General features: G+C 44.5%; 3 protein-coding genes across 6 annotated transcripts; all 3 read right to left on the bottom strand.

Annotated features, from left to right (window-relative positions):
• Window position 1: 1 nt before the first annotated feature.
• On the bottom strand, window positions 2-15,898 carry rabgef1 (RAB guanine nucleotide exchange factor (GEF) 1). 2 transcript variants are annotated; one of them, XM_041240935.1, is made up of 10 exons: window positions 15,773-15,898; window positions 10,744-10,926; window positions 10,131-10,300; window positions 7,298-7,318; window positions 6,511-6,677; window positions 6,308-6,392; window positions 5,721-5,853; window positions 4,899-4,990; window positions 3,818-4,074; window positions 2-2,145 (listed from the first exon to the last, which is right to left on the bottom strand). In XM_041240935.1, exons 1-10 carry the CDS (start codon window positions 15,775-15,777, stop codon window positions 1,780-1,782), a joined length of 1,479 nt encoding a protein of 492 aa, XP_041096869.1. In that variant the 5' UTR covers window positions 15,778-15,898; the 3' UTR covers window positions 2-1,779. The 2 variants fall into 2 exon arrangements, with proteins under 2 accessions (XP_041096869.1, XP_041096870.1); XM_041240936.1 differs by lacking the exon at window positions 7,298-7,318 and having other exon boundaries at window positions 15,773-15,897.
• A 1,085-nt stretch (window positions 15,899-16,983) lies between these two features.
• kctd7 (potassium channel tetramerization domain containing 7) lies at window positions 16,984-21,745 on the bottom strand. Of its 3 annotated transcripts, XR_005948518.1 has the most exons (6): window positions 21,239-21,745; window positions 20,204-20,373; window positions 19,327-19,505; window positions 18,464-18,919; window positions 17,352-17,390; window positions 16,984-16,999 (listed from the first exon to the last, which is right to left on the bottom strand). XR_005948518.1 is itself a non-coding variant. In XM_041240940.1 (4 exons), exons 1-4 carry the CDS (start codon window positions 21,392-21,394, stop codon window positions 18,543-18,545), a joined length of 882 nt encoding a protein of 293 aa, XP_041096874.1. In that variant the 5' UTR covers window positions 21,395-21,745; the 3' UTR covers window positions 17,412-18,542. The 3 variants fall into 3 exon arrangements, 1 of the variants encoding a protein (XP_041096874.1); XR_005948517.1 differs by lacking the exon at window positions 16,984-16,999 and having other exon boundaries at window positions 17,102-17,390; XM_041240940.1 differs by lacking the exons at window positions 16,984-16,999; window positions 17,352-17,390 and having other exon boundaries at window positions 17,412-18,919.
• A 504-nt stretch (window positions 21,746-22,249) lies between these two features.
• On the bottom strand, window positions 22,250-25,111 carry LOC121308506 (caspase-1-like). The gene is made up of 3 exons (XM_041240941.1): window positions 24,966-25,111; window positions 23,838-24,108; window positions 22,250-23,126 (listed from the first exon to the last, which is right to left on the bottom strand). The coding sequence occupies exons 1-2, from the start codon at window positions 24,970-24,972 to the stop codon at window positions 23,846-23,848; spliced, it is 270 nt and encodes an 89-aa protein (XP_041096875.1). The 5' UTR covers window positions 24,973-25,111; the 3' UTR covers window positions 22,250-23,126; window positions 23,838-23,845.
• Window positions 25,112-25,303: the final 192 nt, after the last annotated feature.

Raw genomic sequence — 25,303 nt, 5'->3', positions numbered from 1 at the left:
ATTTGGAAGTTGTGGGTTTTTATTGCAATTAAATAAAACACATTTCAAACACTATAAAAACACCACTTGACAATGTAGAAGTCACACTTACATCATGGGTATAGCTAGAAGAAACATGTGTCTGCTTGATCAGCATATACCCTGTGGGATAAGCCAGCACTGACTGATCAATTCAAACCCTTAGTTTCACACAGTTTTACCTGAAAATTAAAGGATGTTTAAAAATGATCGATGGAACATTTACATCACAAATAGTACAGCCGTGTTAAGAGAGCCATACGGTTTAAAAGATACGCCGATAAAGGATAGAAATATACACTTGTACATTGTGTGCAGAGAGACCCTTCGCACTGCAGTAAGATTAGTGTGGATCTCAAGTACCTCAGAGTTAAAAGAGCAGCACCAACCTCACAAGCTGCTCTAAATGTCTGCAGTTTAAGTGCTTCAAAATATTGCAATTTACAAAGTACCACCAGGGGTCGCTCTCGCTTAGCAAACACAGCCATGCTATTTCTCCGTGTATTCAGCACTGCCAGAGTGAAAAATCAAGCAGGAAGGGGCTTCTAACTCTCACTATCAGAGTATACGAACAGTCTATTTCATTTTTTATTTCAACCAGATCCTTTTTGATCATTCTGGGGTACACAGGTTACCTATTATTGGCTTGTGTGCACTGGAAAGCATAGCAGATTTAAAATATTTACAGGTGGTTCTGGTTGAATCTCAAACCTGGACTGACAAGAGTTCGGATCACACTTCCTTTTCAAACACTGATCTGAAGTCGTATCAGTAGCTGTCAAGACGGGTCAGGTTTTCTATATTGAGATTCCTGTGACCGTTTGAGAGGTAAGGAGAAACGTGCGCTGGTACAGATATATGCTGGCACTGATATTACAAGGCATTGACTTGCCAATCAAACAGGTCTCCATACATTGATCTTTTTAGTGCTGCAGTTAGGAGTTCATTAAGGGTTTTAAATGCATGCATGGTACTGATCTGTGACACTTTAGTTTTATGACACTAAACACATTGTTTAGCAGAATCTAGAGCCAGGAGCCTGTAGTGTTTAGTCTGTTTGTCTGTCTTGCTTTATATACAACGCTTCAGTCTGAGCTACAGTACAAGAGGACAGATCTCTCCTGCAAACACATGGATCTGAAGAGACAAGTCAACCTGCTGCTCTTCAGAGATTGGAATACTTTTCAAGTCTGATTTTCTGAAGTGAGGCAGGGAAGCGTATCAGTGGTTCACGGGCCTCATGCTTCACACACAGTATGGGGGTCAGTGCACAGCGCAACGCTAACATGCTTCAGGAAATCAGACTCTTCAGAAGCAATCTTTTCTGGGATTGTAAGCACTGAAAATAATGACCTAAGCTGAAACAATGCTGAATCATACAGAACATACATCTTGACCTTTATCATGATCTCTGCACTGCGATATGTATGGTTCTGTGTCTGGGCTGGAATTCATATATTCATATATTCCACGGAGCTGCTCTTCTAGCTGCAGTGTAGGGATGAGGCAGCTGACAGAGAGCCTCTGTGAATGAGTCCTCTGTGCCTGAGCAGCTCCGCTCAGAGAGAGGCCCTTGATCTTACAGGCAGAGGCATGAAGGGAGACTGAACAGGCAGTTTACTGCTATATTTTAGGGTAAGCTCAGGCCTATTCTGGAGTGTCACAGTGACTGGGACTTCAAGCGTTTGGTAAGACTGGGCGTTGTACAGAGAAGGCCCTGGCTTGGCTGTGCTTGACTCCGGGAGGCAGAGGGGGGTGAGGCTAGCCAGCAAAGACTTGTGGCAGCAGAGGGGGCGGCAGGCGGTCGTTCTCCACGTTATCGGAGTCGATGGCGGAGGCGGGCGGCCGGATCTCCAAGGGGTATTTGTCCAGGATGTCCTGCACCTCCCGGGCCACGCCGTCCTGCCAGTCGATGAGGTCTCTCTCCAGCCTCCGCGCCCCCTGCAGCACTCTTTCCTGCCGCTCCCCCAGCCCGTTCAGCAGCTCCAGGCTCTGGTACACCTGGCTCAGGCCCTCGGGGTCCTGCCTGCGCGGAGACGCCTGGCCAGACATGTAGCGCTCGAAATCCTCCGGGCTGAGGTTGAGCGACTGGGCGTCCAGCTTCTCGATGAAGGCCACGGCACAGCACTGCAGGGAGTGGGAGGGAGGGGAGTCAGGGTGACAGGTACAGTACACAGTCGTGTTCACATGGCAGAGGATAATGAGGCTGGATTATTTTATCACGAACTTCCGTGAGATGTACCAAGGGTACTGTTCCAGGACAGCGGTGGAAGCGACAGGAAAGTGGGAGAAGGCAGCGATGGAAAAGTACAGAGCAGGTCGAAGCAAGAAGGAGAAAATTGCATATTGAATGCTTTAATCAGAAAACAGAGGAACATTGGGGAAACACAGCCGCCGTAGTTCTCATTTCTGAAAGAATAGTGTAAGTATACATATTTGGTTTATCGCTTAAAAATAAAACACAGCAAATGCTTGTCTGATTGACACACTACATGTTACACTGCCAGTAAGAAGCTGTGGGTGCAGTGGCTGCAGTCAGGCTCACCAGGTTGGTAAAGTAGTACCCGTCCTCGCCTGTCATGAGGCGGCTGGGGTTGCAGAAGCGGGTGATGTACTGGATGTTGGACTGCAGCCGCGGGGGGTTGGCCTTCAGCACGATGTAGATGAGGGTGGGCAGGAAGTCGTCGGCAGAGGCGGGCTCGTTCCTCGTGATCTTGATGGCGTTGAAGATGTCCTTGCTGCACTTGGTGATGCAGGCCAGCTTGTCCCTGGGCACGCGCTTTGAATCCATCTCGATTATATCTGCAAGGGAGCCACAGCAGTGAGAGCCAGCCCAGATCTAACCCTTCACCAGGGCTCGCTCACTGCTTTAAAACAGGGGTGTCGTTCATGAAACAATCCCATACACCATTCCTTTCATTCGCTATTGCAAACGTAATACCGATCCACAAAAAGGGAAACAAAACTGAACCAGGTAACTACAGACCAGTAAGCCTGACTTCTATTATATGCAAACTTATGGAAACTATAATAAGATCCAAAATGGAAAATTACCTATATGGTAACAGAGTCCTGGGAGACAGTCAACATGGTTTTAGGAAAGGGAGATCGTGCCTAACTAACTTGCTTGATTTTTTTGAGGATGCAACATCGATAATGGATAATTGCAAAGCATATGATATTTTTTATTTAGATTTCCAGAAAGCTTTTGACAAAGTCCCGCACAAAAGATTAATTCTCAAACTGAACGCAGTTGGGATTCAAGGAAAACATGTACATGGATTAGGGAGTGGTTAACATGTAGAAAACAGAAAGTACTGATTAGAGGAAAAACCTCAGAATGGAGTGTGGTAACCAGCGGTGTACCACAGGGATCAGTATTAGGTCCTCTGCTATTCCTAATCTACATTAATGATTTAGATTCTGGTATAGTAAGCAAACTTGTTAAATTTGCAGACGACACAAAAGTAGGAGGAGTGGCAAACACTGTTGCAGCAGCAAAGGTCATTCAAAATGATCTAGACAAGATTCAGAACTGGGCAGACACATGGCAAATGACATTTAATAGAGAAAAGTGTAAGGTACTGCACGCAGGAAATAAAAATGTACATTATAAATATCATATGGGAGATACTGAAATTGGAGAAGGAATCTATGAAAAAGACCTAGGAGTTTTTGTTGACTCAGAAATGTCTTCATCTAGGCAATGTGGGGAAGCTATAAAAAAGGCTAACAAGATGCTCGGATACTGGTTGCAGATATAAGAAGCTGTGGGTGCAGTGGCTGCAGTCAGGCTCACCAGGTTGGTAAAGTAGTACCCGTCCTCGCCTGTCATGAGGCGGCTGGGGTTGCAGAAGCGGGTGATGTACTGGATGTTGGACTGCAGCCGCGGGGGGTTGGCCTTCAGCACGATGTAGATGAGGGTGGGCAGGAAGTCGTCGGCCGAGGCGGGCTCGTTCCTCGTGATCTTGATGGCGTTGAAGATGTCCTTGCTGCACTTGGTGATGCAGGCCAGCTTGTCCCTGGGCACGCGCTTTGAATCCATCTCGATTATATCTGCAAGGGAGCCACAGCAGTGAGAGCCAGCCCAGATCTAACCCTTCACCAGGGCTCGCTCACTGCTTTAAAACAGGGGTGTCGTTCATGAAACAATCCCATACACCATTCCTTTCATTCGCTATGTAGGGCTCACAGGTGCAATTTTGACACGCACGCACGCACGCACGCACGCACGCACACAAATACATATTTGGCTGCAAGTTAAAGAAAGCTCTCAATTTGCATTTCTTGCTTTCCGGTTGTCTGGTACACATCCCGAGTCCCTCCAATGCCTTTCTACTAGCCAGTAAACAACCTGCCGATTCCCTTAGCGACTGACACGCTTTGCAGCCAGCCAGCTGATTTGAATCCGAAGACACTGCTGAAGTAAAATTACCTTAGAGACCTAAAAATAAAGGCATGTAAATGGAGAGTTTTCTTTAACCAAGACTGCAAGCAGATCTATACATTTAAAACACCAAACACATGTAAACATGTATAATACAACATGTGGTTTTCAAAACTGCACCAGAAAATACCTCAATTGTGAACAGACGTGCACGACAGGTACACTGATGGTATTATTTCACCAGCGAGAAGTAATAAACCCTTTTCATGCTTCTTTTTTTTAGCATGCCAGCACTCTCACAGTGTCTTACTGTCTTTACACTTCTTTTACAGTGTTTCAGGACACAGGATCAGATGGAGTCCATCAGACAAACTCTAATCAAAAGAGTGGCACGCAGACATGAGCAGTGAGACAATAAGGGACACAAGGCTGCCCTTCACGCTGTCCCTCGCTAGTGCTGTATTGGCTTCAGCAAAAGCAGCATGTTCAGTACCTGTGATGGCCTTCACCACCATGTCAGACACTTCAGGGATCTCTTCATCAACCGGGACGCACAGCATCTGAATAGTGACCCAGTGCAGAGCCCTGCAACAGCACAGACAAAGCACTTTACTACAGCAATACACGCACGTACCCCCGCCTTCAAATACGCAACACAAACCCCAGTGGAATGAACTACGAAGGTGCGTCGGCAAGCCAGCTGGTGTGTTTCTACATTGTTAACTGGTATTCAGCACGGAGTGATGGCACAGAGTTTGGAGTAAGACATGCCCTATATAAAACCCTAACATTCTGCACTAGTTTAAGGTGTCATGATACACAGTACTATTCCCATGTCACACATCACTGTATAGTGCACCCTGTTATAGATCTAATCTAATACGCTGTATGACATGCAATGATAAAAATGATCATGTTATAAAGCAGACTGATGTGAAGTACTTCACTGCTGAAGGCAGGAGCCAAAAACCTTGTCTACATTCTTACAAGTTTTACATTCCAGTTTCTGAGTTTGTTGTATGAATGGACGATTTGGTTGAAATACCAACAGTACATTGTATTTAGTTATAATCCAATAACTCTGTAAGCTCTTATCTCTGGTTTAACTGTAGTGGGTTCGTTTTTCCTTACTGAAGATGGTTTGTGATACATCCTGTTTGTATTCCAGTATACAGTGTGATGGTGCGATGAGGGGGGGGGGTACTGGAATACAAACCTGATGGATCACAAGAGTCTGTATTTAGTTGTGATACATCAGGTTTGTATTCCAGTACACACTGTGATGGTGTGATGATGGGGGGGAATGACTCGGTACCTGATGCGTTTCTGCACTGCCAGGTCTTTCTTCTCATCGTCCGTGATCTCAGGGCAGAAGACGTTCTTGTAGAGGCGGGTCATGATGTACTTCTCCACCTGGTCCATCACCCTCTCCACCCGCTCGGAGGAGCCTGGCACAGACAGCACAGAGAGTCACACAAAAGCACACACACCCCAGAGACAGGGCTCCTGAGAAACACACACCGTTCCGTCCCACAGACAGAAAACAGCATCTTTGAAACCCTGTATTCCACCCTTCTAAAATCAACTGTCCTTCTCAGGTTGAGTCAGCAGGCAGGACTCAAAAGAGGATCGAGGAATGGCATGTCCATTAAAACAGCTACATTGGCATGGAAGAAAAAAATAGTGCTTTTAATTGTGGGTTCAAGTAGAAAGTGCACCAGAGTATGGAAAACTAGACTGTGAGGACAGCTCCTACAATAGCACACACCAGACACAAAAAGGAGGGGGGTTTTAAAAGTCGACTGTGACGGATACATATTATGGATGCTGTGTGTTTTCAATCCTATTTTAAAGTGTCAAGTATTAAGTCAAGCAGGATTACCCGGCAGGTCTTGGTTTTACCTTTGAAGTGTGTCAGCAGCCTGTCTGACATGTTCTGGTAGAAATCCTGCACACACTCGGACAGCTCCTCCACGCTCTGCTGGTCCTGAGGAGAAACAGAATCACGAGGTCTGAAAGTCATGCCTTGTAATAACAGCACAGTGGAGAAGGGACTCTTGCGTTTCACTGCTGGCCCTTGCATGCAGGCAGAGCAGAGCAGTTACCTCCTTGGTGGCCATGGTCTCGATGAAGGCCCGGCACTGCTTGTGGATTTCGCGGCCCGGCTTGTGCAGGCTCTTCAGGAAGTCGAGGAAGTCCCGGGAAACCTGGTCCGTCTCGATGCTGGCCTGTCTGCTCATCGATGGGCTGGGGACCTTCGTCTCATGGCTCTCTGAGGGACAAAGGGCACCGTCAGCACACTCTGAACAGCAAAGTAGCGCTGGACATGGAGCCAGACTCAGAAAAGACTAAAAGACCAAAAGACTAGCTTCCACACTATTTTGTGACATTTTATTGACAATTTAGAACCTCCAACACACAATTCCAGCAATGTATTTGTAAGAAGATAAAATCCCAACTAACACTGCTGTCTATAAACTTTCTAGCAGAGGAGGGTAGTTAACAAGGTGGATTGCTGCAGTCTCCACAGAAATGAAGCAAAGGGACAGGGACATTCAACAAGAAATGAAGGTCAGCTCTAACAAATGCTAATGCTACAATGACTGATGGGTTGGACTGGTGATTGGATGGCACAAGGTAATGTAATGGGCGATCTGTGTATTTTTGTCTGGATCCACAACTGCAGTACTGTTAGACTGTATGGCTAACGATTTTGCTCCAGGTCTTAGAGCATTTTGCAAACAGCCCAGCAGTACAGAAATAGACACCGACACGCACACAGACACAGTTACAAGAACACAGACTATACAGCCCTGGGAGACTGCAGGCAGGGCTCACGCTGCTGGGTGAGGCTACAGTACAGAGAAGGGAAGGGATACAATCAACACCCACCTCTCAGTCTGGCAGCCAGGGCTGGCAGCATAGGGGTGGATGGACAGTTAGGGGTGAAATCAAAAAAACAATGCAAATAATCAACAGAATGGCATGGAGAACAAAACAGCATGAAATCAGGCATGCAAAACAAAACCACAACAGAAAAGCAAATCCTCCCACTTAACCACCACCCCACACTGGCACTGCAAACAACCACAACAAAATCAACCCATCGCCAAACTGGGAGAAGTGGGGAGGTGCGGGCTCTGAGCAGCACGTCTTGGAGCCTCTACCTTTGGGTCACCGGCACTCGTCCCCTGGATGCATTCCTACTGGCCAGGACCCCCCCTGTAAAGGAGACACCTCAAGGGTTCTACCCTGGGGACGGTTTTTCAAAACTCTGATAAATTGATTTCCGCGTTTGATCTGGATTACATTCTGCAATTGGGTTTTTCAAAACAACGAAATGCGATCAGGATTACTGTGATCCAGATTTCGCTTTGCTAATCCGATCGCACTTTTAATCACGATTAAATGTTGCAATTGGGTTTTTCAGAATTTAAAGAGGAGATCAGGATTACTTTGATCCAAAATACCAGGATTATTGTGATCCTACTGCAGAGGTGGATTTAGCTTTTAAATGATCATAGAACAGCGATATGTTGTTTGAATTGTCATAGCAAACACACGCTAGATATCCAAACAGAGTGGTAGAATATAATGTTTACATATTTATTTAAATTTTCCATGCAAGCAAAAAAGGAAAACATGTATCGAGAACTAGTTTATTAAAAAAATTGGATTTTGTAATGGTGATTATTTGTTATCTGGATAAATGTAATCCAGCAGAGACATTTTCTTAAAAACCGGATCAAAATGATCCAGATAAAAGTAATCTCGATCACAAAATATAGGATTACAAAATCCGGATCACTTTGATCCAGAGTAAAAGCTTTGAAAGACTGGCCCCTTGTACATTTGAATCTGCTCACTACATTCTTCCATTGCCTGCTATGCACGCCAGTAGCCTGGTTTTCCACTGTGGGCATATTGCCCACGTACTCATCTAGGGAGGTGATTTACAATATATTACCATTCTTCAATGAATGCTTTAGTTTCAGCCACACAAGTCCCCTCACCTGAACCCTGCTTTGTACTTAAATTGGTAGATTGAGTCCTATTACACAGCAGTGGCCTTGGAGATCACTCAGGGGCTAATAATCCTTACTGCATGGAATGGATCAAATTGTGCAGTAACTTTCTGCACCAAATGACCGTGGATTAAAATCTCATTAGTTTGCGGCTCTGAATACACAGACCTAGATTTGGATATCCTTACCAATCCCTATAGAACTTTTATTTGATGTTATAGCAATAAAAAATGCCTTTTAGACCTGTTTTACTCTGAAAAATATATATTTTAAACAGCGTGTGTAAAATAAACAGCGCGTGTGAAAATAAATTGGACCAGACGCGCCTGACAAGCGCTGAATAAATGGACTGCAAAGGGTTAAAGCACAGAGAAACCTGCTCACCCTGGATGTGGGCTAAATGTTTACACCCACTCGTCCCTTATTTGAATGAATGAACATGGAAACACAGTATCAGGGGTAGCAGGGGTTTCAACCCCGGGGTGAGGGGCGCATGGAAACGAGGTTTAAGAGAGAGGGGTCCAGTTCTTGTTTCTAAAGCCTGGGTTCTATCGGGGACACGAAGGCGGAGCCAGGCTGGTGCCTCTGCCTCCTAGCAGCCCGAGCGCACGCCGTTACCTTCAGTAGGGGAAGCCAGGTCCCAGGGTGGGGTAAAAATCTCCCTTAAGTCCCTGAGAAAGGTGTCGGCATGGCGTTCCCTCCCACTCGGGGCACATTTCCCAGCTGTCTCCATGGCTGCTGGAACAAACCCGGGAGCAAGCGGGGCAGGCAGAGGGAGAGGGTAAAGGAGGAGAAGAAATAAGAACCGAGGGGGGGGGGGGGGGGGGGGGCGAAATGGGAGATGCGATGGTGAATAAAAAAAAAGTTTGACGGGAACAGAGAGAAAGGGAGGAAAAAAAAGAAAATGACAAGAAAAGAACTGAATGAATGGTCATTACTGTGTCTCAACACACAAGATTGAAGTGAGGCTCTCCGCGGGATTCCATACAGGACAGGCTGCTTGGGAACCCGGGCAGGAGAAGTAACTAATGACATCACATGTTTATTTCTGAGAATGGGAAGTTAGTATTTTGGTTGGTGCTAGTGATGCGATTTCTGGTGTTGGAGAACTAGCAAAATCAACTGGACGTGGTGGGAAATCTTAAAATGACCCTCATGAGTGACTTACAGCTTAGCACCGGGGGAAAGGCTCATACGAACATGGCTAGATTCACAGACCCCAATTTACACTCACCTTGGGTAACGTAAGGAAGACCAGGAACAGTGCTAATCTGGGTCTGTGAAACCAGCCCTTCCAGTTATGCAGTTCATGATGGGATCGGTTACCCAGGTGGAGCGCAGACCCGGGTCACACGCTTACACAGATTGAAAAACTAATCGGGTCTAGAATAGGTCCCGAAGCGATCTGCTCAAAATGGAAAGGCGGGCTCTCTGCTGAGTGCTGGAGAGGGGAGGCGGGCAGGGTGTGTGTCGGGGTGGGGGGGTGTCTTAGTGAAGAAGCAGGTGGAATGGTGGGATATGGAGGGGCAGCAGCATCAGCAGCTCCCCTAGCGACTTACATGTCAAAAATCGGATAGGTGTAGATGATAACTAATAAATAATAATAATAATAATAATAAATAAACGAATGAATGAATGAAGCATGAAAGCCACGTGATCGAGTAGGACCCACGGCAGCTGCCCCGTATCCCCGCTAGTACCTTTTTTGGCGCCGATCCGGGACGAGGGGCTGAAGAATTTCTTGACGGTGGTGACCTTGCGGGTCTTCTCGTTGCTCTTCTTCTCCTCGAATTTGGAGAAGGGTGTGAGGGAAGGCTGGGACTGCGCTCCCTGACTGCTGGCATAGGCTGCCTCCTCCTCCCTCTGCAGCCTGAGAGAGAGGGGGAGAGGGAGGCAGGGTGGAGAGTGGGAGAGAGGGAGAGGGAGGGAGGCATGGTGGGGAGCAGGAGGGAGGGAGAACAAGGATGCATGTTTTTATACTTTAGTTTGGAATAGACAGAGGTGTCGCTTCCTGGTATGTAATAATTTCATGTGTTGAAGTTCAAAGTGACTCCAATTGTCTGTCTTTAATTGTACCATGAGACCAGCAGAAATGGTACCAGGATGCAGCAGGTATAGCGCAATGTATTTTAAACATTTGCAAAAAAAAAAAAAAAAAAAAGAATTAACATGAAAAACAACAATTTCCAGCACAACAAAAGGGTAACAACAGTAACAAAGCTAATATTTGGAAGGAGATAGATTGCACAGCACAGATTCCCACTCTTTTTCCAGCTAACCAGAGTTCTTGATGTTTAGGGGTTGATGGTTTACCTCTCTGCCAGCGCCCAGTCCTCCTTGATCTGTTTCTGCCGGACGTGCTGGTACTCCTCACGCCAGCACTTGGAGCAGAAGCCTTGCCAGGCGGGGTTGCCATAGTAACCGCATCCTTTTGTACACAGCAGCTCTGATTGGTCAACACGGATCCCTCGGCGCTCCGACTTCTGACTCATCTTGCTGAAGCCAAACATTAAAAAGGTTTTATTTATTTATTTATTTATTTATTGTCCCCCAGCCGCTCCTTTGAACTGGCGAACTTCAAACTTGATTTTCAGCACATTTATATATATATATATAATATATTATATATATATATATATATATATATATATATATATATATATATAACCAGTGTTAAAGGTTAAAAAAATAAATAAAAATAACAGCTACTAAAGCAACAGATGCCACTCTGAGCAAAACATTCTGAAACGTTTCTCTGCACTGTACAGCTCTGAAAAACAAATGGGGCTCCTTAACCCCTGTAGGCATTTCATTCTGTTTGTTTTACTCTTTTCTATCACAGGAAGATCTTCAGGGGCTGGTTTTTCAAAACTCTGGGAATCCGATTTCCGCGTTTGATCACGATTAAATGCTGCAATTGGGTTTTTCAGAATTTAAAGAGGCGATCGGGATTACTTTTATCCAAAATAACAGGATCATTTTGATCCTACTGTGCTGGTGGATTTCACTTTTAAACAATCATAGAACATTGATATTCTGTTTGAATTTCGATAGAAAACACGTACTGTATGCAAAGAGAGTATTATAATACATGTTTCACATATTTAAGTTTTGTATCCATGCTGGCAAATTAACAACATGTGACTGATTAAGGAGAAAACACATTTAGCTGTGTAGCTTTTATCAAGAACAGCTTTGTTTTCCATTTATTTACATGATGTCCAACATAAACGTTGTTGTGTGGGAAAATGACAGATCTTTAATGGGAAACGTCAAAGAGAAGCCGTTCTTTACAATGGCATCCCTCACTGCCCATCCAGCAGGTCCAGCCTGTTGTGGATCTAAAGGTGCATCATGGTGTCTCCTGCCTGAGGCTCCAGCAGGTCGGCACTCAAATCCTCTCCTTCAATGGCCAGCACATTGCGATTGACAGCGATATATATAAGAAATAAATAAACCTGTGTATTAATATTCATCACCGGTCTTTTTTTCATTTTTAAGTTAGGCTGTATCATAAATAATGTCCTAGTTAATAATAAAATAGGGTATAAAACTATTAAGAGCTACATCAAAAACCGGATTTCGTAATGTTATTCTTTGTAATCTGGTGATTTTCTGAAAAAACGGATCAAAACTATCCAAATAAAAGTAATCTTGATCACGAATTCTAGGATAACCAAATCCAGATCATTTCTATCCAGATTACAAGTTTTGAAAAACCGTCCCCAGAGGATAAAAGCAGTTTTTGATCAGACAGTGTATTACACTGTGCTGAGAACTTTGAAATGTCACAAAGGCAAGTCTTAATAATCCAGATGGTAGCTGGTATGCTGCGGTAAAAACAGCCAGGTGTGTCTCTATACCTGGACACAAAACAGCACTAAACAAACACACAACAATGATGACACGCGATCTACACACTCACTAGAAGTAACCCTGCCCCTGAACGACGCCTCCCTTCTGGACAACTTGGAAAGGCAAATGAGGCAAACTGGGTTCACTGAAGCAGATTCAAACCCAGGTCTCCAGAGGTCACAGGCTTGGTGCATTACAACAGCAGCACTCCAGACTCTCTATATGCATTACAGGTAGGGGGTCTGATGTAGGCAGGGTGATCTGATGTAGGCAGGGTGATCTGACGTAGGGAGGGGATCTGATAAACAGCTGTGTTACAAAGCTTCCTGATTTCATTCGATTATGTTCAAGGCCTTTTTCAGATAAGGCTGCTTAGGTAGAAAAAGAAACTGCTAGCAAAACTGAGCTGCAAATATCTTGCACGGCAGAGGCTTTGCAGAAAGTCAATCATTTCAGAATCATTCAAGCTATATTGATCCTGGAATATATATTAATGCTTTCTCTGCCTCACAGTTACAAAATGAAATACATTCTTCTTGGTTTTTAGATTCACTTTAATTTTCTATGTCAGTCATCATATCTGGTATTCTACATTTCTTTGATTCTGTTCTGTAGCCTTTTCCTTTGTTGTAGTTTTGCTGCGAGTGCTTTTCTCAAACGTGAATCCAACTCCTTTATCTTGACATCTATTCTGTTGCCAAAATGTTTTTCTTCAACAGATGTTAGAAATAACTACCTCTTTTCTGGCTATTGACTTTATAACGCAGCCTAATTGCTGTGTAATGATTTTCAAATCGACCATTTTTTTAAAAAATTAGTTCTACTACACTTATACAGACTTTTAAATGTAAAGAGAGTTGTAATGCGGCCACAAGGTGAGTTTTGTAACAAAATTTAAAAACAGCACCAGGATTCCACAACTGCGTCCTCCGATTCCTTTCCCAGTTCATTCCTGCAGTCTTACACTAAAGCTGCAACGGGAGTCTGAAATGGCCAAGCCGTACAGAGAGGCCTGTGCTCTGGGAGCGAGAGGTTTGCTTTGGGGAAAAGTGCTTGCTATCCTTTCCGAGTGACACAAAACACTTCCATTAGGAAGAAGGAGGAGGCAAATCCACTCAGCATCAATATTTCAGCATGCTGACTTCATTAGGTCTCTGTGCAGAGGACTCATAGACTCCCTCGTTCTGCTTAATCCAGGTTACAACAGATGGCCTCCAGTACACTCTGCACTGAACTGCGCAACTCTGTGCTGTGAACCAGCACTGCAACACAATAGTACTGCATTCCCCCGGCCCAAGTAAATCTGTGCTTTGTAAAAGTGTATTGAAAAGCACAGCACTGAACACTGCTACCACGTTCAAACAAAATGACTGCTCCCTGAGCAAATAAACAGTCATATACTCTGGAAGGCAAGCACAGGGTGCCCGGTGTACAGGTAGGGAAATACCTGGAGCTGCCGAAGCCAGGTACAGAACGAGATTGTTAGAGCATGCTATATACTCAGCTACAGTAAACACAGTGAGAGAGTGGCACACGTCACATATTTAGATGGCATTCTGCAGTGACATTGGTTTGTATTTAAATAAAACACAGGCTAAATCATGATCCTGTGCAGATTTTGCACATTTCTAAAAAGAAGTGTGTTGTAGAAATATTAAGTACTGGCAGGCAGAATATCCTGTTCGTTTTTTTTTTTTTTTTTTTTTTTTTTTTTTTTTAAAACATGACTTAATTTATCACTGTTGTATAAATATGGTCTCACTGAAAGATCTGCATGTTTGATACACGTTTGATTAAATTGCAATAAACAGAGTGCTGAACTGTGTGTACCCTGTTACTCTCAACAGAAAGGATGTGGACAGGGGCACTACACAGTCAAGGGTGTTGTACTCACTCAGCAGAATGGATTCATGCTTGTTATGCAATATAAGCTACTGTAAAGCTCTAGGCATGTTGTGCTATTAAAGCAATTATTCCTCACAGTATGACGCAGGCTGAAGGAACAGAGTTTCAATCCAGGACATAAGAACATTAGGCTCTTTAAGGCTTGTCCCTTGTTAGCACACCACTCTCCCTGCTGGGGAAACTCATTAAAAAAACGATGTAAATGTTCTCAGTGTTTTAGACCCTACAATGTAGGCTATTCCATGCATTTATATCTCTCTGTGTAAAAAACTGCTTCCCACCTTCTGTTCTAAACCTTTACTCAGCTTCCATTTATGCCCTCTTGTTCTTCTCTGTGCTGCATTTGAAGTCGTGTCTTCGGTTGACTTTATCTAGATGATTTATGATTTTAAAAGACTTCAATCTTTGCAGAGATTTCATTCTTTTAACCAGTCCTCACAGCTCATGTCATGAAGTCCTGGGATCAGCCTCGCTGCCCTTCTCTGTACCTTCTCCAGTGCTGTGATGTCTTTTTTGTAGCGAGGTGAGCAGAACTGCACAGTAGTATTCTAAGTGGGGTCTAACTATAGGCTTCTCCAGTGCAGTGATCACTGCAGTGTCACCAGTGCTGGTCCAAGGACACGCACAGTGTCAACCATACAGAAAAGACAGAGTTGAAAGAAAAGCTAGGCACATTTTCCTTGCACGGATGTACATCAGATTACAGGCTTCAATATAATGACACTGAAAGTCACTTAGATGGCCAGGCACAAGTTCATCTAAATATAACAAGCGGTTCTAGTGACAGTGTTCAATAGCTCAGGTGTCTGTGGAAGACTGGGTTACCAATTCTTACATGAAGTTCTTACTTCAGTCAAATGACCTACTGCACAATAAATCTGAGTCACCAAAATAAATACTACTGAGCCCAACCGCTAAACCCAAAATAACACCACGCTTACAGTAAACTAAATACGGTGTTATTAGCACAAGCAGACTAGGACACAAAGCATTAAACAAAACACGTCTTCTCACTGCAGCAACTGAAGTTATTGAAGATCCTTAAATACTAGAGCGAGTCAATCGGGTTTGCATAGCTCTAGCACGGCTCTCGATAAACTACTGCTGGCACACGTATGATAACAACTTTTCGTTTTTCACACATTGCCAAATAGAGTTTTGAAGTTTATTCTTATTAATATTACTTCACAATCAGCTGGATACATGGCAGATCGGTGGCATTATAAAGGCTACCAGCGCCATTATAATAATCCATATGCAATGATGTTTATTTGTTTATGTACATTGTGTGGTTACTAAAATCGGAGGGTCTTGTCAAAATCGCAGTCGTTGATACTGTAACATAATACCACGGCTGACAACTCTTTAGCAAACACATTACAGCACACAACACAGTAAGAGCATGAAGCAAACCGGCTGTACTGTGCATGATTACCGTGTTGTAAACAGTGTCTGCATGACAGCGCCAGTAAACCATACAGGATGGAAATGCATTTCACGTTCGGTAGTTCATTTTAAGACACCATATTACACGACCATTGCAGTTTCAAGACGGATTGATGTTTTTATATCGGATACTTACGTCATGAATGGTGTTCGGTCACCTCCCTTGCCTTGGTTTAGCCTCCACAACCTGTTTCGCCTCTCCCGACGAGTAACTCAGATCCCCTCCGTCGTGTTCACTGCTCTGCCCTCCTTCCGACTCCTCCTCTTCTGGCGTGAGCGTAACCTGCACAGCTTGTGCGCGCTCCTGCGGTCGACGGTAAAGAAAGGTGCGCGCTCTCGCTTCATTGGAATGCGTGGTACGTGCGCGCCACCAGCGGGTGGTGTGGGTGGCAGGCGCGTTCCTACAGTGCCATGGGTGGAAATAACTATAGCTGGGCCATGGCAGTTACGCACCTTTATAGGATGGTGTCATTGTATTGGATTTGGGGAATGGAGGCGTAGTAGAGTATATAATAAGCATTGTGAATCCTGTCAGATTAATTTATTACATAGCAATTTTTTTTGTGTGCTTGACTTTTTTAAAGAAAATGCAATGTGATGGTGTTATTATTATTATTACATTTATCAAACAGTCTTGCTATTGTCTGTGTCCACTGTGCAGCTGTATTCCTGGCTGCGTCTCTAGGGTGTTATTGGATTCATAAACCCTATACCATACTCGCTACAGACACACCCTCCCTGACTTTGTGACGTGTTTGGCACAAAACTCCCGCGGTGTTCCCCAGGCATTGAGAGACCCCCGGCCTACACAACGGTGGTCCGCACAAGTCAGGCTGCATATTCAAATGTAATGCAATTCATTCCACGGGGAGATGTATTTTATTTACAGTATATTACAGTATTTTACAGTATACTAACCCACCTCCTTCACACCACTTGTTAATGACTGGCAGTACTGGTTTGATTTGTGGGCCCCCTAACTTGATCAGACTTACACACAAGTCCCATTTTCAAAGCCTTTTGCTCTAGTGTCTATTTGTTGTAGGGAGGAAATACTAAATCACGCCTAGCCTAAACCTGGTTAAATGTTTCATGTTTGTGGTACAGTTGTCCGTCACTTAAGTGGGACTAGAGCAAGGGCGGACTAATGAATCCTGTTTTAAATACCATTATACACAGCTGTAACAATTACTATATTCACACAATTCTTGTTTTGAGATTCAGCTTTTATTCTAAATCCCTTGTTTAGAAAGATCCAGGGTATTAATGCTTGTGACAGAGTAGCCCGTCTGCCGTGTGGGTGCGTGCATTCGCTGCTGAGTGACAGGAAGGAGATCCAGAGGGAGATTGAAGTTGATACGCCCTGCAGGATTTATTTACATATCAACACAATGAACCGCTCACGTGACCAGCAATGGTAGCGCACGGAGCACATGCAACACAGTGTACTAAAACTTTGGTGGGATCTACAATCTCTGAACTAACCTCTGTTCAATAATGAACTAACGTTGCTGAAGAGCTCGATCATGGCGGATGAACGGTCAGGGCGGGTATGTGATGGGCGATTACACAACGGATTACTGTATTTGTTTATGTGGTCATTTTTACATCAAAGGGGCACAGTGCTGTAGGCTTTGAATGACGCTGGGGGGCATACTGAGGGCACTGGAGTGCAACCAAACTAATCTAAACAAGACAAAGAATACATTCCTTACCTCTGATATTTCATATCCGTGCCTAGAGGCAGTCCAAATCTGCTGGAAAAAATACAAACATTTTCAGTAGATAGCTGCAGATTTAATATAGCAAGCATTTCTGTCAGCAAAATCCTTAGAAACTGTCAAACAAAAACATCACATGACATGACATGAGACTTCTTATTGGGCCACATGGGACACGAGACTTCTTATTGGGACTGTTTGAAGGAGACAAAACATCTGTTCATGTAACAAAACTAGAACCCAACAACTCAGTTCTATATTTCAGATCACTTCATAATAAACTTCATGAATAAATAAATAAATAAACAAACAAACAAATAAATAATGTAAACACTGAAGCTGCCCCCTAGTGTCTGGGAGGTCCATTGCGGCGTACTTGCAGACACAGCGTTTCAAAGCTGGTTCTGGAATCCTTCTCCTGGCCAGTGAGTCCACGCTTTTAATTTGTTCAGCTATGTGGCAAAAAGATGATTGTGCTGGGATAGCATTGCTTTGCTTGTACAGTGGCTTATACATCAACATCGTTAAGCTGTTCTGCATGGGAACAGCTGTAGACTTTTTGGTCATGTGATTTGTGGGAATGCTTGGCTTATCAGCCAAAAAGATACATGGGTTGTGCAGTGGTCATTCTCTTCCTCTACCAACTGAAATAGACAACTCGTTTTGGCTAATGCAGAAATGTTTGTCTACTTGACTTTCTTTATAGTTGTACCTCTATGTGGCAGCTTCACTTATTCCTCTCATATGTAATTGCCATCTATACTGGATGTAATGCTAAATTTGCACTGCAAAAAATATTGTTTTAAGCAAACCATAATCATTTGTATGCACTTGCCCCATTTCAGTGATTTTGTTTTAGGAAGCAATTGAAGAACTGAGACCAAGCCCAGCTGATACTACTTAACACTAATTTGCAAGGAGACACAAATTAGCAGCGGACAAATACTGCCGGGAAATACGGTTTGGCAGAGGCAGCTTCCTGACACCAGACAACAAATCCACCACACATCACAGTATCCTCAGCAAACGACACACCATTATAAAACAACCATGGCATCTCTTCTTCGCCAATCAAAATGACTGACCCACGGAACATTCCACTACACCTCATCTTGCCTTGCAGAGGCCATCGCAACCAATGAAAACCCGCCGAGGCGTGAGCAGGGGCGGAGCCTGGGAGGAGGGTCACCACCAGGTGATCTTGAACTCGTAGATGGGTCTCTTGCAGTAGTAGTGGTTGATGAGGTGCTTGTCACACACCCCGATGCACTGGTGATCGGCGTTGACGCCCCGCGTGGCCAGGTCGCTGACGATGCAGTGCAGCAGGTCGTACACATCTGCCACGGCCTCCCAGGGACCGAAGGACACGTCCACCTCGCAGTGGTGCTCGAACAGTTTGGCCTCGCTCTCGCTGCGCTCGAAGCGCAGGGAGTTGAAGAGCGGCCGCTCGTAGGGCGTCACTGGCATCTCCTCCTTGTACACGCAGATCTTCAGCTTGGCGAAGCGGGCCTTCCTCTGAATGGCGCGCAGCTTGGCGATCTCCAGGATGCGCTCCAAGTTCTCTGAGGGAGGGGGAGCAAGGGAGAGAATGAGAACAGCGCAAGAACAAACCAATGGAGCAAAAATAACTCAAGACACATGAATGAGTTATCTTAGGGTTATCAATCATTATATATTTAGTGATGTGGACTACTGTCTGTAGCAGCCTAGGCACCGAGACACCCTTACACGATGGATAGCCTACAAATGGGTAATGAAAAAACTGGAGCCTACAAATGGGTCAATGAAAAAACTGGATAAATATGGGAAACACTTCTTCAGTCCATTTATATATATATATATATATATATATATATATATATATATATATATATATATATATATATATATATATATAATCTAAATGTATCTCATACATTTTTAATGCAGTTTGCTGAAGCTTGGCCCACTTGGCTAGGCCAGTCCCTACCTTTGTAATAGGGCATGAGGTCGAGGAAGGCCTGGCGCACCTTCTCCCCGGTGAGAGGCTGGACCTCCTCCAGGCTCGCCAGCAGTGGCCCGATGGAGTAGTACTGCGCCTCCCGATGCACCGCTCGGACCCGCTCCCGCGCAGGCAGCTCCCCGGCGCGCAGGAAATTCAGGATGTCCCTGTCCGACAAGCAAACCAGTGAGTTCACAACCCACAGTGTACCAGCACCTCAACACTGCACTGTGTCACACTAATACAACCCCCAAAATACCAGCACCTCAACACTGCACTGTGTCACACTAACACAACCCCCAAAATACCAGCACCTCAACACTGCACTGTGTCACACTAACACAACCCCCAAAATACCAGCACCCCAACACTGCACTGTGTCACACTAACACAACCCCTAAAATACCAGCACCTCAACACTGCACTGTGTCACACTAACACAACCCCTAAAATACCAGCACCTCAACACTGCAATGTGTCACACTAACACAAAGTATAGATGTGAACTATACATTCTGTTTATGTACGTTTGTCTGATTTTGAGATGCTGGAGGCACATAAAGATATCACTAAATATTAAGAACTGTTGCTTATTAGATTCTCAGAATCAATGTTGGTCAGTAACATAACCATAGATCCCCTGCCACAGCTGTAAATTCACAACCAGAGAAAGAGGATGACCATGGCGTACAGTATATGAAGAGCATGTGGTGAATTGTACAGAATGAGAAAGAGAAATGAACAGTTCAATGAAAACTGAGTCAGTGGTAAATGAGTTGTTAGTATGATCCAGTACGACCGCCAAAAACAGACGCTTTTTGTTCCATGCGGTGGTGTACTTGCAGTTTGAAACCCGGGCGCTCACCCGAAGTAGGCACCATCGCGGTCAATGAAGAACCTCCCCTCTGCGTCGCGCGGGATGCGGTGCCGCCCACTGAACATGGCAGCCAGCATGGTGTCCTCGTACCGGCGCAGCGTGGACAGCCGCGTGGTGAAGTACGTCCCTCCCACGTTCAGGGGGATCACTTCAGGGAACTGCGGGAACGTATGGAAGGCCGGGCCTGTAAATGACCAGCCCCTGCGTAGAACAGGCGTCGTTCATTTACATCTATTTAAAACATGTAGTATTTTATGTATTCTGAGTGGTCTAAATCAATACATGTACTAGGTATGCATAACTGCATAGTGCATAAATAACACACCTGTGACCCGAGTGGCCTTCCATACATACAAGCCTGTCATAACTGAAACTCGTCACTATCAAGATAATTGTATGTACACATGTCATGGATGGGTTGTGACTTCAGGTAGTACATTATATCATTATATCCATCTTGTGATTAATTATTGTTTAGTTAGTCCAATAAAAAGTATACCCTCTCCTTCTCTTTGTTAAATGTTTGTCGCTACCCCTATATTTTTAAACTCATAATAATATCTTTTTGCCACTATTCGTGCCCTCCAAACAACGTCTCCTGCTGCCCCGGTTGAGCCGCACTGCCACCCGGCACAGCGACCTACAAACGAGCCGAGCCTGGACTAGTTTAAGGAGGTCAATCCCTCACAAAGCAAGCTGTTTCTCTGCCATGTATGATGACAGCCAATTAGGACAGGGGACTGTTCGCCTCATTGCAAAAACAGCCAATCAGATTAACGGAAAGGGAGGAAGCCAGAGCGAGCCTGGATAACCTGCTGGTTGCCCATGGAGACAAATCGTTAAAGCTAAAGCAGAAGACGTGGGAAAACTGAAGCATAACAACACAGCGCAGTGGTACTGGCAGCAAACGCCCAGGGGAGCCAACCAACAAGAGAGAAAAAAAAAACCATTACAATCCAAAACACAGTGCAAACGCACATACAGAGCCGTGCATTATAACAGACCGTGCCCTGCCATATTTACCTCTTGCTGCAGGGCGTTTAAAGTATGAACCGCCTTCCCCAGATTCAGATTCGAGATGGGAAGAGCTGGTTTTCTGAAATCGTCTTCTGCAGAGTCCGAGCTCGACATTGTATCGTTTGGGGTTGCAGTCTCTTTGCTGCCCGAAAATACCACCATAACTCAGAGCAGTCGCGGCGCGTTTTGAAGCCTCCTATCCTTTCCAAATAATATTCTCCTGTGGCAGAAGCAGGACAGCACCGAGTGTGAAAAAGCGACCGAGCTGCATCGCGAGGCTCGCCTCCTCCGCCCTGCACGCAATATAAATAGCGATGGCTTATTATGAGAGCACAGAATCCGATTGTACTGGCAAATGGGTTCCCCGTTAGGTCCTGCGGGATACAGAATATACTGACATCAACAGAAGGGTGGGACTTGGCATCTTTCCAAACGGTCACTTCTTAACAGTATTATGATGCTGTTTTCAAATATAAGTATCTCCGATCCTACTCTGTCCTGTGATGCGTGTGCGTGCTGTATGTATTACTCCCACTGCCAGCAGGTCTGTGCATCTGGTTGGCTGTTCATTTACAGAGTGCATGAGGAAACCCAGCCTGTATTTGCAGTGAAGATATTTGTGGTGTCCACATGTAGATCAAATCATTTTTTTTTAAGGTCATGCTTTTACTCCTATAGTAAGGCAATTTAATTAGAAACGCCTGCAACATTTAGCGAACGCTGTAATGTTTAAACAGGCTGTTACTCAGACAGTGGAAATGAAAGCCCTCACTTCTGTTCTGGGTTATATATAAGATGCATCTCCCTGTTGCATGTCAGTCTCGGTCACATCAGGCAAGACAGAGGACCTGAAAGATCCTAATACAGGATGGCAGTAGGTGCTCGGTGAGCACAGGTATTCATTACAAATCCAAGACTGCGCAATATATGTCTTCTGTTTGTATATTATTGCCTTTGTGTAACCCACTTCAATATACAATATGCATAAATTAAAAACAATGATATAGCACATAGTGATTCGTCAACCATAGAATACAGACTTTATTAAAAATTAGGTGTGAATGAAAAGCTGCACGTTACAATGGAAAATACTTTTGACAAGAAGAAGCACAGTGAGGCTAGGAGGTTCTTGACAGGATCAGGTGAGGCACAGTGAAGCTATGAGGTTCCTGACAGGATCATGTGAAGCACAGTGAGGCTATGAGGTTCCTGACAGGATCATGTGAAGCACAGTGAGGCTAGGAGCTTCCTGACAGGATCAGGTGAGGCACAGTGTGTCTATGAGGTTCCTGACAGGATCATGTGAAGCACAGTGTGTCTATGAGGTTCCTGACAGGATCATGTGAAGCACAGTGAGGCTAGGAGCTTCCTGACAGGATCAGGTGAGGCACAGTGTGTCTATGAGGTTCCTGACAGGATCATGTGAAGCACAGTGTGTCTATGAGGTTCCTGACAGGATCATGTGAAGCACAGTGTGACTATGAGGTTCCTGACAGGATCAGGTGAGGCACAGTGTGTCTATGAGGTTCCTGACAGGATCATGTGAAGCACAGTGTGTCTATGAGGTTCCTGACAGGATCAGGTGAGGCACAGTGTGTCTATGAGGTTCCTGACAGGATCATGTGAAGCACAGTGTGACTATGAGGTTCCTGACAGGATCAGGTGAGGCACAGTGTGTCTGAGGATGCAGCTCATGGTGTTCGGCTTCCTTCAATCCTGTTCATAACAGTTTCACCCATTCCAGGTTTTAATGTGCCTGATTAGCCACAGTGCACAGTATAGGTAAGAAGCGCAGGTGTGTCTTATTAAACTCATAGAAAAACCAGGAATGGATCAAATTGCTATGCAATGGGAGTCTTATTTCCATCCTTTGGCAACGCCTCCATTCGTACACCTGTGGGGCAAAATTAAACAATGTGTTAAATCAAGAAAGACACTGACAAAGACAGCATGTCATTTTATCTCCATCCTTTACAATGGCGTTCACTATGCTTTGCTGTACACTGTACCCTGAGGTATTACCTCCTACAGCCAAGCCAACCAGATGCCAATCAGAGTGGCACGCATTGCACGGACAGTGTGTGGAATAACTTCTCATAACAAAGAGCAATGCAAAGTGGACCAGTAAATCTACATTAAAAAAACACACAGCTGTGTACAGATGTATTGGAACACCTCAAGATTTGCCATTTATATCCTTCATATACCGACCTGCATGAAAATCTCTGGCTGTGTGAATTTCGGTCAGTAATCAGTGATATAGAAACAACTTGTGTGTGAAAATGTTACACCACTTTGTGCTTTAATTAGGAATCTTACACAACTTCTAAAAAGTCTCCTGCATTTTACCATTTGTGGCTATGTGTTCCTTTTCTCTTACTATTTTAAATGAATTGCATGTGTGGCCTATTGAAGTTATCAGTTAAATCAGACAATCACTAATTTGCCTATTTTGACAATTGTCCAAAATTTTCAGCTCCAGTAGGTTTGATTTCAAATGCACAGCAAATCAAAAACAGAGTCAATGGTGTGTTGTAATGAATGTGCACAGCGCTGTATCTATAAACCCTATTGAAAGCAGTGTTGCTGCAGTGTGGAAGGTTACCTGCACTGTCACAGCTGCAGTCTGCTGCAGAGCTCCTGGTCCCTCTGTCTCAGACACTCAATGAAGCCCTCACAGGCCCTGGGTCCCTTCCTCACCACCATGTCAAGGAGGCTGCGTGCCTTCTCCTTGGTGGTGCGCTGGCCCTCCTGCACCTCCTCTACCTCCCCTGTGTTAAAGATCTTCCTCTCCTGCAGGTCGTCCAGCAGGTCAGACACCACCGCCCTGTTTAAATTTTCCACCAGCCCCGGGCGCAGCCCCCGCAGAGTCTGATCTGAAAGGGAGCAGGCAAGTCAAAGAGAGAATGTGACCTCGGCTATCCTGAGTGGAGCCAGCATGACTGGACTGCTCCATGCAGTCTTTTTCATTGGAAAGCCCCTGAAACTAGGTTTGATATCATCAACCAGAAAACCCTATGCAGAAATGATTTCTGGCTACTGTCAGCAAAGACGCTTCCCTTCACAGTTGGACAACCTGGAGAGCGCTTCAATCCTGACTGAACACCCGCTACCCGCTACTCAGTCCCGGGCTTCCGTCAAGCAAACACTGCCAGAGTATGGCGGGCTCGTAGCGGGACCACCAGCACGTCAAACCACAGCTTAGCCTAGAGGAGACTGTCACAAAAGCGGGGCAACAGTGGCGCTGTTGCTCCATTACTGTTGGATGCAGATAATGTCTAACACAGCCCGTGCACTTCCTGATTTAAATAAACAACTTCAAGAGTTTAACCTTTAGATTATATTTGATATTCAACAAACATTTACTTCTGTGCAAAATCGCACTGAAAAAAAAAATTGAAAGAATTATAATTATATTATATTATCATTTTCAGTAATAATCATGCACATGATCAACGTGGCTGCATAGCCCTTAATAAATGGTTCTGGCATCTTGAAATGGTTTATGATGCATCACTGGAAACGACAAACTTAGCAAAGTACAGTGAAGCCTAGTAATACACAGGTCGACATGGGAAACCTGAAATATATACTGTAACAAATAAGAAAAAAGCCAGTGAGACGGAAGATAGCCACTTTAGCCAAGGCGGAGGACTTGGTGAAACTTCACTTCTACGGTATAAAGTTACAGTGAAAAATATGTGATACTTAGTTTACAACAAATAAACTTTACCTGCCATCTTCGTGTTGTATCCAATGCAACTGCAAACGACAGCTGGGTGAGTAAAATTAGCCGTTAATGTGACTAATCTTTCATTACACTGCCTTGCCTAACCAACCGCCCCCCACCAAAGTGAAAGTAAAAAATATCACTTACAGGAAAAAGAAACAAAAAACTTCCAGTTTAGGCGCACAAGGAAGAGACAGAATCGAAGAAAGCCAGGAAATTCATTTTCTTTCTTTTTACGTGGTACTGAATAAGAAATGGAAGTCTTGAAAAGTGAGTTAAATGTGGTTTATCACGCAGATGGGCAGTATTGTAACTTCAACCAAAACTAGACAGCTTAAAAA

Source organism: Polyodon spathula, unplaced genomic scaffold (assembly GCF_017654505.1).
Source record: "Polyodon spathula isolate WHYD16114869_AA unplaced genomic scaffold, ASM1765450v1 scaffolds_731, whole genome shotgun sequence".
NCBI classification, from domain to species: domain Eukaryota; kingdom Metazoa; phylum Chordata; class Actinopteri; order Acipenseriformes; family Polyodontidae; genus Polyodon; species Polyodon spathula.
This window is presented reverse-complemented; position numbering and strand designations above follow the sequence as displayed.